The following is a 13673-nucleotide window of genomic DNA, read 5'->3' as shown; positions in this document are numbered from 1 at the left end:
TGGTGTCCTTCATGTGACTAAGCACACAAATTCAGTCATACACTGCTCATTCCACCAACAATTGTGTATTCTACTACAAATTAAGAAGAATTTAAACCTTATGATGAACAGAACAGAAAAGTAATAACATCAATGAACAATTAAGAGTGATGGTTAACCAGACAGACATTTTAATTCAAATAGTGAAGAACACCCACAAAAGCAGAACAAACAAAAAAAAAATGCCATTTTTCCTAGTGTTACCTGGGATAGTTGTCTCGGTAAATGAGAGTTGGTGCAAAGAGGAAATATAAGTATTGAGATATCTGAGGCATCACAGTCAAGTCTAAAAAAAATTATAAAAATACATCAGTAAACAGGATTCTGAATTAATTATTCATGTCATACAGAGTTTATCAAGAACAGTCTTTACATAACGGTCTTTCACTATACTAATTTTTATTACATTTAGAAAGGAATTTAAAAGATGAAAAACATGTTATAAACTACCACCTCAAATTAGAAGACAGTCTTTCTTGTAATCTTGACAAAAAACAAACAGCACTAATTCTAATCATGTACTCACTGGACTTCTCCTTCCCAGAAGACAGCACTTTGGGGACATTTTCTCTGATGAAAGAATGGGCTTTCATTATGAGGCGTACCTTCAAATGCAAATTGGAATAGAACTTCTCATTAAGACGTTTAATTAGAGAAAAAAAAAAAAAAGATTTAAAAAAAATACATTTTCTATGTCATGGTATCTAAAATGTTTTCATTTCAGTCTATAATACAGATTGACTTCAAACATATACTTGAAAAACAGCAAAATGAAATTCAAGACTTTTTACAATACTTTTCATTCTAATTTTACTTAAAAGAAGCAAAGTGAAATATACAATAAATTCAGAAAAATATATTTCATTAACTTATGAATTGCAAAAAAATGTTGCGTTGGTGTCTAAAGATATAGTGGATTCAGAAAGTATTCAGACCTCTTCACCTTTTTTGTATCAATGTATACTCAATCATCCATAATGACAAAGTGAGGACAGGTTTTTCAGAAAATTCTGCAAATTTATTATAAAGATAAAATCAACCTCTCATTCATGGAAGTATTCGGATCCTTAATTCAGTACTTTGCAGGGTCATCTTTGGCAGCAATTAATTATAGCTTTAAGTCTTCTTGGGTAAAGCCAATGTCGTATTACATGACTTCTAATTGTAAGGCATGTTAGACTGAATGACTGCAGTTGCTGATCTTGCTGCTGGACCATGTCAGTTTACACAACTGAAAATCACTGGGTATGTCACTTTTAGCGACATCTTGCTGATCTTCCAGCAGAGTCGTGCTTATCACTTTTTCTGACAGCCAATAGCGTGCTGACAGAGCCAATGACATAAGAATGGTTAACAGCTATGGTGAGGGCAGCTGCCATCTTGGTTCTTTACTCCACTCTTTCATATAAAACACAAGACAGACTAGTTTCTCTTCTGTTTTGTAAGGTTCAAAATAACTGCATTCCTGCATTAATGCATTTTACTTCTGGATAAGCATTCATTGGCTGTAAACTCTCATGCAAACAACACCACCCTAATATCTAAAGACAAAATCAAACCTGCTTGATTTGTCAGAGGGAGTCGTGGACTAACTGGAGTGAGTTGGTAGGCATGTCACATAAATGACTTCAAGAGTGTGTGCCAACTGCCTCCGACTCACTAGGATTATGTAAATAAATAATACATAATAATAATAATACATTTTATTTATATAGCATCTTTCCCATGAAGGCTAAAATGGAAAAATAACTTGAGGAAGTTGTTAAATATGACATGGCCTCAAATCTTCACAAGCTTTGCACACCAGGAATTGAACAGTTTACTAACTATTTTTATAACATTTCAGTAATTATTTATCACTCTGATGTGGATCTTTCTGATCATAAAATAGGTTAATATGATAGCAATTGCGAGAAGAATTCATAATTAATTGTTACGGTTTTTGAAGGTTCCTTTAGAATGCCTATTTCTCGTGCATGATTTGGCTCAAAAACTAATCAGCATATTGTCATCTCATAAAAGGCTTAAGTTTCGAGTTTGGTATTTTTCCGTCCAGCTATTTTACCTCTAGACCATCCTCCATAAACCGTGACTACCCAAACACATACCCACCACCACCGATCATCAACATATTGATGTTTTCAGTATCTGGGTATCCTGAAACATCGAAATTAGTCGAAAACCAGAGATTGAAATTCTAGATCAATCTAAAGCTTTTGCTCCTCCCCTATAGATGATAGGTTATGGAGGGAGGGCGCAAAGCAAAACACATTACTTTGCTTCCAAAAAGCCAATGAATGATATAAATTTTATACTGTAGATTGATGGGTAAAAATGAAATGAAACGTTGCCTCTGTATCTTGAAAATAAATAAAGTAAAAATATTCTTTTTTTATAAAATGCTGTTTGGTTTTTATGTGTGCTAAATTCATCACACCATGATGAATGCACAGCAGCAGTGCCAATTAATAAACATAAAACTGCTGCATTATTTTTTCTAATTTGGACCCTTAAACCTGAACACCTTAATGTATATCAAAAAAGTAAATAAAATAAAAAAAAAAACATATGCTCCTTTCTGCATTCATTTTTCAAAAATGCTGAATTTTTTTTTCTTGTTATGGACTGGAAAAAATAACTTTACTTAAAAATATTCTTCCTGGTTTAAAAACTAATACAGGTAAAATTCCATTACAATGAATGTCTTTACAACAAAGTATTTGTATGGTTCAGTTTCCCCATATGACGCGAGTCTATAGAAATCTCGTTACTACGAAGTACATTCAGCAGATAGTTTCATTACAACTAAGTGCCCAAAAGACCTTGAAATGCCTGAATGAATCATCCACAGAGCAGTTAGTTCTGTGGCTGCAGCTCAGTTGTGCACAACGATCCCCCAAACAGAAACATAGTAATTTTGTTTTCTTTCTTCGAACTTTCCTTGTACTGTTTTTTTTTTTTTTTTATATTGCCTTGTTTGTTTTCAGTGGTTTTCAGTGATACCTTTTGCTTATTGCTCGTCAACATTTGAAAAACATCCATTGGAATTTAACTTATTGTCACCCTCCTATAGAAATGGCAGACACGAAAAAACGATAGCAGTTCATATTAGAAAAAAAAAAAAACTTTACATTTTTGCAGCTCTCGATTGCAGCAAAAAGCAAAAAAACGTTGTCAGTGAATTCGGAATTTCGTCATCGACGCTGTCAACTTTCTTGAAAGACCGAGCAAAAAAAGAATAAAAAAACACGGGTTGCAAACATTTGTGAACTGCTGCATTTGAAGACGTTGAAAAAGCAGTTTTTATGTGGTTTAGTAATGTTTGTTCAAGAAACATTCCTATTAATGTGGCACTTATTCAAGAAAATGTGAGGTTTGTAAACTCTCTTGGGACCTCCCACAACTGGACGACATGCCGAAGAGTGTCCCGAAGTCCGATCTCCGCATCTATGAAAGACTGTTTATCTGTTGCCGGGGCAACAGCAGGCTCAAAGCTATGCTGCGTCTCTCCACCAAAGCAAACAGAAAAGATATCTGTGGGTAATGCAAGGTACATTATAAATGCAGATAACAGGATTACTTGATCACTGATCTGGCCACGACCCTGCCTGACTGCTGTGTCTCTGTATAGCAGAGTGGCAGATCACGCTACAATAAATAAGTGTGCCGTTCCTGTTTCTAGCTGAATAAAGCTGGTTTTGCTAAAGTACTGAGACTAAGCCTCGTGTTTTGGGGTGCCAAGACAGGAACTTATCGTGCGACCCTGATCTTTTATGATTTGTTTCTGTGCCGCTTCACTGCAGCGCTATGAGCCTGATGTTGCAATGCCCCGGAAACAGACAAACAATCTTCCACAGACGCTGCAATTGCGCTTTAGGATGCATTTCAGCGTGTCGTTCCCATTTGGAGGGGTGGGGGATCTCAAAAGAGTTCAGAAATCATAAAATATAAAGAAGATAAGGATGATTAAGCTCCTGATTGATAACTGTGCTGCCCACAACATGCTTCTACATTTACACAATGCTTGCATTGAATTCCTCTCACCCATTTGCACAGCAGTGCTTTAGCCAATGGATTTGGGCATCATTCACACCCTGAAAGTGTATTATCACAAGGAAATGCTGAGAAAAAATTCTTGTCAGCATAACTTGTTAGCAGGAGGAGATTAAAATTAACATGAAAGAAGCTATTGAAATGATTGCAAATGCCTGGAGGCAAGTTAAAGAAAGCACTATAGTAACAAATACAGAATATTGTAACAACTAAATATTTTTTAGGTCCCTGGGAGTTCGTTGTAATGGAACTTTACCTGTATTCATTTTTATTATTTATTGAAAAAATTTGTAAAGGAACAACACTGTAATTAAATTTAACGCCATAACAAAGTGGCAAACAGTGACAACATGATCAGCACTATGATCAGAATGAACAACGGAGAGATCAAATGCTCCAGTATCACTGCTTTTGCCGAGCTGTATTATTGCTAAAATCAATCATTCCTTCCATGTACAGTGCACGATTGCACATCGCACAGATTGCAATTATGCTGCAATTCATGAATCCACTGAAAATTGATCTCACCGCAGTAAATATATCATCGATATGGCCTCTTATGTTTGGAGTGCACCACCTGCCACTTTAGCGCATGGAAGGTTAGCGTGTTGCAAATGGACATATTAGTTAAGCTGAACTGATATTTTATTGAAGTTTTCAGGAACTTAAATATTTCGTCAAAATATTTTAGTGGCAAAAGGACAAATAGTACCATTAACTGACCTGTTCCAGAATGATGATAAACCTGGAAGCTGGTGGCAAGTTATTCCTGAGGACAACATAGGTTGGCAAAAACCCAAGGACTACGGTTTGAAAAATCAAAAAGAGAGTGCCAGCCCACAAACAACTCAGCCTTTTGAACCGTGCTGAACGATACTGACGTGCCCACTGGTGGAGCAATGCGTAGGGAATGGTGAATGTTGACAGGAACATGCATAGCCAAGTTGAAACAACCAAAGGAAAATTGCCAAAGGCATAAACAAGAAGACTGAAATCTAGAACAAGCCTGTTAAAAAAAAAAAATAATAATAATAAAATTAGGAAACATTAAAAAATCTCAACAAACAATTTAATTACTTATTAACCAACTGAATGTATAAATAAAAAACTAACAAATCACTTGTAAAAATAATCCACTTCTTACAAAATAGAAATGAATGAAATATAAAGTATATGCATCATTCACAGTGAGGATCAACTACTTATGAATCTGCTGAAAATCACTGATCTTCTACAAAACTACATCATGCTGCCAACAAGATTATTATTTATTTATTGACACGTAACGTACTTTACAAACAATACACATCTGACAATTCAAATGAAAGGAATGCAATTTCAGAACAAATACATACATGCAGAATCTAATACAGAGTGCAATACACATGTACAGTAGCAACCTGTACTTGAGCAATTATATTTTTATGTTAAATAAACATTTTAGCTCTACATAATGTGTCTAAAACTGCACTACCTTCTTCATATAAATCTATCAGATTTTGGTAGAAAACAAACAGAAGCCTAAATAAAGAGCTCCCCGATTCCTGCCTACAGGTAGACATGAAGTCCATCAGGGAATTGTGTCAGAACCAATTTTTTAAGTCTTTTCTGTTAAGGCAGCAGCATACTACAAAACTTTCAGTTAGACAGCACATTAACCTTAACAAGTACAGCTAATCGATGTCAAAATGTATGAATAGGAAATGGTGTTAGCGACGGATAGTATGAATGCCAAACGGTTTCTCACCACTGTTTAAAATTTCCAAAGTAATGAAATATTGCCACATTTTTCCCACCCAACTAGTTTGTCATCTGACAGCACACCGGTGGCTGCATCAATGTTGTCCCTGTATGTTGAATTCAGCCACAGTCTCTGTCTTTTTCTTTTTTCAAACCTGAGACATCAGACAGACAATCACTGCCCCAATCCAATCTTTATGCCAGAGTCGCTAAACAGAAGTTTCTTCTCAGTAAAAGGCACATGGAAGCCCACTTGGAGTTTAAAATAAAGGTACCTCACTCTCAGACTAAGAATAAGATTCTCTGGTCTGATGAAATCAAGAAAAAAAACAACATGACCGAAGGAAACCAGGCAATGCTTATCAATTGTGCAATACAATTCAAGTGGTAAAGTATGGTGGTTACAGCATCATGCTGAGGGGTTGTTTCTCACCAGCAAGGAGTGGGAGACTAGGCAGGTTTGGGGGAAAGCTGTACAGAACAAAGTACTATCCCTAATCAAAACTTGCTCCAGAGTCCTCAAGATATCATACTGGGCCAAAAATTCACCTTCCAACAAGCCAATGATCCTAAGCTCAAAACAAACAAAACACCGGAGTGGATTAGGGAAAACTATGGGAATAGTCTTGAGTTGCCCAGCCAGAGACCGAATTTGGACCCCATCGAACATTTTTGGAGAGACCTGAAAATAGCTGTCCCACCATCTGTCTCCATCCAACCTGAAAGAACTCGAGAAGATATGCAGAGAGGATTTTTTAGAAAAATCTCCAAAATCAGGTGGGCAGAGCATGACATGTCACACCCAAGAAGACTACAAGCTGTAATCGCTGCCAAAGATACTTCAATAAAGCACTGAGTAAATGGTCTGAATACTTGTGTTAATGTGGTAGTTCAGCGTTTTACTTTTACTAAATCTGCAAAAACGTCTAAAATTCTATTTTCATTTTGTCATTCCTGGGTATTCAGTGTTGCTTGATGTGGGGAGAAAAACCGAAATAGTTTAACCGCAAGGCTCCAACATAAAGTGTGAACAAATGTGAAGGGGTCTAAACACTTCAGGAATGTACCAGATATACTGAACTCTTTGCAGAGTCACTTAGAACAATTATTTAAAAGAAATCTACAATACAATAGAAAGGCTATAGAATACAGTATATAGTTAAATGGATAAGTAAAAGCTTTTATTACTGATATCTTAGTGTAGGTCACCTTCAAGCCAAAATGTACATAGAGTGATTAAGCCTACCACCTTGCTATAATCTTTGTATAACAAGTAAATACAGCTCTGTTTACAAAATTAAAGGTATAACAGGATAAGTTTATAACTTTTGTGTATTGTATTAAAATAGTACCATTAGTAACATAATGATATGTAATAGTTTTTAAGAAGAGATTGAAACATCCTGGTAGTCTAAAATGTTTTCTCTTTTTCAAAAAAAGCTAAGAGGGGACTGGGCGGTCTCGTGGTCTGGAACCCCTACAGATTTTATTTTTTTTCTCCAGCTTTTGGAGTTTTTTTGTTTTTCTGTCCACCCTGGCCATCGGACCTTACTTATTCTATGTTAATTAATGTTGACTTATGTTTATTTTTTATTGTGTCTTCTATTTTTGTATTCATTTTGTAAAGCACTTTGAGCTACATTTTTTTGTATGAATATGTGTTATATAAATAAATGTTGATTGATAGATTGATTGATTGAAAATGCCTATAGCAGTAAAAATTGGTGGGTTTGGTCATTACTGTATGTGTTAAATATGTAGCCTAATGTAGCCAAAATTTGCACTCATTCTACCAATAGTTTACCATGTTTAATGAGAGTAAATTGTAAACGTTTTGTTCTGGGCAAGAAACCAGTGAAACAGACAGCCATGAAACTAATTGCACAAAAAGATTCCATCATAGCAGAAATGTAGTGGATGAATGCCCAAAAATCATATTTCTAATATGTTTATTTTAAAGCAGCTTGACTAAATTTGATCTTATGCCAGCTGTTGCTGTTTAACGATGTTGCTTGGCATTACTAATTTTAGATGAATTACAAATCTGCTTCAAATATGCAAACACAAGGCCAAACTACAACATGCCTTCAAGCCAACTTTTTCACTATGCAGAATCCCAGCTTGAGCTGCTCCTCATGCACAATCAGTTGTGACTCTTAGTAATCATCAAAATTAAATCTCAGTATAGAGTGCCCAGAGTGACAGAAAAGACACAAATTAAGATATTTATGCTTACCTTCCTTCATCTATAAAGTCCACAACAAGAGTGCTGATGATGAAAAGGATAAGAAGAGCAATGAACATGTGGTAGATGGTACGAATATGGTTCACCTCAAACAGCTCACTGTTACAAGAAAAAATAAATAAATTCATAAATAAAATAAAGTAGTATGAATTAAATAAATAAATAGTGGAACAAATCAAAATACAGCTTATATGTTTTATAATGTACATTTTAAACAATATATAAGATAATTACATTCAGATAGCATAGTTTGCTTTTTGTTTTTTTTTTTAACATGAAAGACTGTTTAACCAAATCATATATTGTACATATTTTTGATAGATTAAAATAATTTGCTTCAGAAGGACTTCAAACCACAATTCAGTTGACATTTGGGTGCAAGACTCGCCACTACACCTGTAAAATGGTAGTGATGTCAGGCATGCCCACAAGACACCAGTGTCTGTTAACACAGGCATTGAGAAGAAGTGTAGAATAACTGTTGAACAATAAATTCTTGTGAAATGGTTAATTGGAAAACTTTACTTTCTAAATTAGATTTAGGCAATTCACTTTTATAAAATGCACACCAATACAATTTGTATTTTGAACTTTCATGCTTTCAAGAAGTTTCAAATTTTGGCCAAATGATTATGCAATATTATCAATTTCTCAAGCTCCCTTTACCTGTGCCTGCTTTGTCCAGTTCAACAAAATGATGGCCAAAGAACATCTAAGCAGGATCAAGATGCACATACTTTTTAAACTTTCAATTTAAATAATTATTGAACAGGACATCTAGTTTACATCCTGTCCAGTGCCAGTATTATCTTGCTTAAATTGAAACAATTTTGAAATTTTTTAGTTTAAAGGAATACTTCACCCAAAAATTATATTTATATTTTACATATGTTGTAGTGATGGCTCAGAATGGAGAGAAAAATATTTAAGTCCTGACAGAACTTAATAGTGGCCAATAACATCCATTTGACAACAAAAAAAATCTCTCATTACCACTTTGCATAATCCACAAATCCATTATGTTATGTTCAAAACATGACAAATTCATGTTTTGTTAAAATATTTTTATATAGTTACTTACTGAATTAAACAGGAAACCTAAAGCCTTATAAGAGTCACTTTTGAACTGAAGACAGGATTCTTGTCCAATGAATGAAGGGGAGAAGTGGATCTTCAAGTGAAAAAGTTAATCCGATGAGGCTTTAGGTTTCCTTTTTATGTGCATCTTGGTCATTAATGAAGTAACTATATAACAATGTTAATAAAATAGTAAGCATTTTACATGTTTTGAGTATAATGACTGGATATGTGGATTATACGAATGGACTAACAAGATTTTTTTATTTTTCCCCACTGACGTTTTTCACATCATTTGATGTTGTACAATACTGGCCACCACCGATTTCTGTTATAGCATAAACGTCTCCATTTCGCATGACAACATGAGGCTAAAAATTTTTCTCAGCCATCACAATAAAGTAAATAACATATCTTTATATCTAATACGCTGCTGTGGCTGTTTGTTTGACTGTCCAGGATTTTAAATCACCTGTTGCTCACAAACCATTTGACCTATTGACCTGAAATTTGGTATACATATACTACGTGACTTCTGTTGTCCACTTTTAGGGTGACGATTGACCTCCAAGGTTATTCCTCTTTTTATTCTTATTTTATTTTATTGCAGAATCAACTCTCGGCAGTGGCCAGCAGGGTGGCCGTGTGGTGCATGCATACACGTGCTGTTCTTATCCCTACCATCTTCACCGTCACTTCCCCTACCTCTAAATATCTTAAATCATTCTTGAGGCAGATTGAAGACTTAAGTGCCAATTTAAGTGAAAAATTAAAGAAAAGGTACTAAGTAATTGCAACACAAACACGAACTTAATCAGTTTTTAACGCAAAAAAGATACCAACGAAAGAAGAGATGTGGGCCGCTAGGGTGGAGAAAAGAAGAGCTGCTCAGGAAGCAGCAAGCGCATCAACCTCTGAGCAAACAAATGCTAAACGTACAGAGAAAGAGGACGAAAACTAGGAATGATCAAGTCAAGTGTATTTACTGCATTTTATCGTGCAGTGCGCCGCTACTGGTATAAAAATATTTTGGATTGAGTATTCCTTTAAGAGTATAATTTTAAGGCAATTAGAGACAGAAGTAGTATTACAATTAACTCAGTTAAGCCCTAAAAAATGTTAAAAGTAGAATGTTTGTAAATAATTTCACACTGAGGCACTCACTCAAGAAGAGAGCGTCGACTTATAAAAAGTTTTCCTTGTTCCGGGGATGGTCTCAGTTGCCTGCAAAAACAGAAAAGTAGGTTAGAATCACAACATTTAAAAACAAAATGTAGATCTTAGTACTCTTGTAACGTCTCTCTTCACATGCTGCATGCAGAGAATCATACTCTAAACATTATTGCTACTAAATTTTTTTTTTAGTACTTTGAGGAACATGCATATTTTATAAGGGTTCAATCATTCGGCAATCTAATGTAGTCATTGTGTATTTAGCCCATGGTGTTCCCTTTGCCCTGAAGTTCTTCATTTTCTGATTTTCTGCTGCTCAAGGCATTTATCCAAACCAACAGGCAATATATGTTGTTCACAGTTTACATGACCAGTTACTCTCCTACTCATATATGGTTTACCCTGTAAAAGCATATTTCTTTCATTCATAAACAAAGGCTGGTGCCATTAAGCCTTCAAAAATCTTCCTTATAATACAGTATTGTCCCTGTTTGAATTTCCCTTTGGGATTAATGAAGTATCTATCTATCTATCTAGTGACCCAGCACCCTTCTATATAAGGGCAATTATCTTTACAACCATCTTCAAGGAAAAAATGGTCTACAGACAACATAACCTTCATTAAGTCAAGCCTGTGGTCTTTGTTAATCAGCATTTTTCTGGTTTAGGAAGCAGAGGTCTCAGTGATCCCCCTCTTTCATTTTCCTATCTGCATATTGATGCTATTCTTTCTCCAACACCTCCCTCCCCTCTTGAGCTAAGTATGCTTTTCTCAATTCATCCCTATCCTCAGTTTATTGTCCTCCATCCTTAAGAAAACGTTCATTATTGCTCTACTTTAGAAAGATTCTCTTGATCTTTTCTTGAACAATACCTACAGCTTTTCATTCTTACTTCTGCATAAAATTCGAGAATGGGCTACACATAGAGAGATACTCTTTTCAATTCCAAAGTAAACTCCTTGATTTGGGCTACTCTATCTTTAGATTCAAATACCCCACTTGAAACAGCTGTTTCTTTTCCACCTGAACCCAGTCACAGAAGCCCTCATTTCATGAAGAATCATCTCCATACTATTTGTCATTATTTTCATTGGCCATTTCGCAAGACTTCAACACAGGAAATCCAAAGATCTTTAAACTACACTGGAGATATTGAAAAAGAGAAAAACACACATCCCATTATTTATCACTTAAAAATAATTACACCTTTTGTAAGTTAGATACTAAAAATGTTTACAGAGCAAGAACTGCTCAGTTATTACTAAATATTATTATCATAGAAATAACACATAACATCGCACACTTATGAATTATGTTACTTAGTCAACTTTTTTCAATATCACTTTCACAAAGGCGGTGGCATGATGGCCAACAGGTTAGAGCTGCTGCCTCATGGACACAGCATTTTGAAGCAGAGATCCTGTGCCATGTCCAAGTGCGTATTTTTCTGTGTACTCTAGTCCATCCATTTGCTAACCCGCTGAATCCGAATACAGGGTCACGGGGGTCTGCTGGAGCCAAACCCAGCCAACACAGGGCACAAGGCAGGAACCAATCCTGGGCAGGGTGCCAACCCACCGCAGCTGTGTACTCTAGTTCATTTCATATCTCAAAGACATGTGTATTAGGCTTTACATGGCTCCATGAGGATGTGTGCAAAAGTGGGCTCTGTGATGGACTAGTATCCAACTCGTGGTTGTTTTCTGCCAGATGCTGCCAGGATAGACTCCACCATCTGGGAGCACTGAGCCCGATTAGGTGATGTAGAGGTTAGCAAATGCAATCACTAATTGGTATGTTACGATGATGTACATTGTAATAGGTTAGGTAGACACCTTATTTTTCCTCTATATTTCCAAATTTACAATAGTGTAGATTTAGCAAGTGTTTACACAAAAATGTAAAAGTAGCTATCTGAAAATATGAGACAGTAGATGAGCTCCAGACCAATGTCCTTTTCAATTGTAAACATCCAGAGAGATGTCAAAAAAAACAAGATAAGAGTTGAAGGCCATGTACAATGTGCCAGAATATCCTAGGTACCAAAAGAAAGAGTGGGAAAAAAGAGGCATATCAGGAATTTTATTGCTAATTGGACATTTGGGTGTAAATAATATGAGAATAAAATGATAAAAATGAGTGAGCTACACTGTCCTTTTGCTGCTATCTATCATGTCTGCAAGGTTTCACATCTGCATAAGAACTGCCAAGTTGCCAAATGCTATCATTCTTTCTGTAATAGTTTTGGCTTCATTAGGAAATGTTACCGTTCATGAATAATGAAGCATAGTTTAAGAACAGGGTATCAGTGAACTATTTAAACTTAGATTAAATGACAGTGAGAGAGAGTAAAAGAGAGACATAGATAGCCAATTTATTTTGAAAGCACATCTGTTAAAATGAACACCATAGGTACTGCTAGCTTGTCCTTATGGAATGTACAGTACCTCATCTTGTCTTTCTCCGAAACTGAAGACGCAAACACAGGAGGTGTAGGCTCAAAACTGATGGATTCTTCGATCATAGCTTCAACAAACTCTTTGACTTGAGCATCAAATCGCTTCATCAGGTCCCCCCTTAAACTCTGAAAAGGGAAAAATCAGCCAACAAAGAAACATCTGAATAAAGTGTTTACCTTTCACATAAAGATTTTAACCTCTCTAAGATCTTGACAATTCTATAAGCTGAAGGGGTGAAACTCATTTTATGGGTTAATTCTAGTCTTCAAAAAAACTGCTTACCATCAATTCACTTTATAATCTGCTTATTCAATTCTGGGACACTGGGTCTGGGCTCTTCCCAAGCAGGCACACACCAACCCTGAAGGAGGTATAAGTCTATCGCAAGACACTCTCTCTCTCTCTCTCTCTCTCTCTCTCTCTCACACACACACACACACACACACACAAGCTGGAACAAATTATAGTCACTGATAACATATAAAACATTTATTTAGGATTTAGAAGAAACAACAAAATGAGCAGAAGCGTAGACCATTTGGAATCTTCACCCAGTCAGCAAACCCACAGGAATATGAATATGAGCCCAGTACTCTGGAGATGTGAAGTAGCAGCAATACTAAACACTGCACTGCCTTGCTGGCTCTTCTTGTTAAATTATGATCTGATATATTTAAATTATTATGTTTTAAATATTAACTTTGAGCAACCAGCCACTGACTCAGTGCCAGTACCAAGGGTTAATGTCAGGAAGGGCATTCAGTTGTAAAAGTCTTCTCCAATCCACCCTAAATGACTAGCAAAACAAAGTTTATGAAGAAAATGTACCTTACAGGTGCAAAGATGCAGGACAAAAGTAGATGGAGAAGTGGAATTTGAGGTAAA

The 13673-nt window shown here is 35.7% G+C and overlaps 1 protein-coding gene across 2 annotated transcripts in view; it reads right to left on the bottom strand.

Moving 5' to 3' along the window:
- The window catches only part of soat1 (sterol O-acyltransferase 1), a 59727-nt gene that overhangs the window by 24231 nt on the left and 21823 nt on the right, over window positions 1-13673 (bottom strand). For both annotated transcript variants that reach the window (XM_039767790.1, XM_039767791.1), the window contains exons 4-9: window positions 12777-12913; window positions 10319-10378; window positions 8069-8176; window positions 4816-5098; window positions 566-644; window positions 244-325 (exon numbers count right to left, since the gene is read on the bottom strand). In XM_039767790.1, the coding sequence (XP_039623724.1) occupies window positions 244-325; window positions 566-644; window positions 4816-5098; window positions 8069-8176; window positions 10319-10378; window positions 12777-12913 (749 nt within the window). The remainder of the gene's footprint in view (window positions 1-243; window positions 326-565; window positions 645-4815; window positions 5099-8068; window positions 8177-10318; window positions 10379-12776; window positions 12914-13673) is intronic.

This window comes from Polypterus senegalus, chromosome 10, assembly GCF_016835505.1.
Source record: "Polypterus senegalus isolate Bchr_013 chromosome 10, ASM1683550v1, whole genome shotgun sequence".
In the NCBI taxonomy this organism is placed as follows: Eukaryota; Metazoa; Chordata; class Cladistia; order Polypteriformes; family Polypteridae; genus Polypterus; species Polypterus senegalus.
The sequence above is the reverse complement of the archived record's forward strand: the minus strand, read 5'-3'. Positions and strand labels throughout refer to the sequence as shown.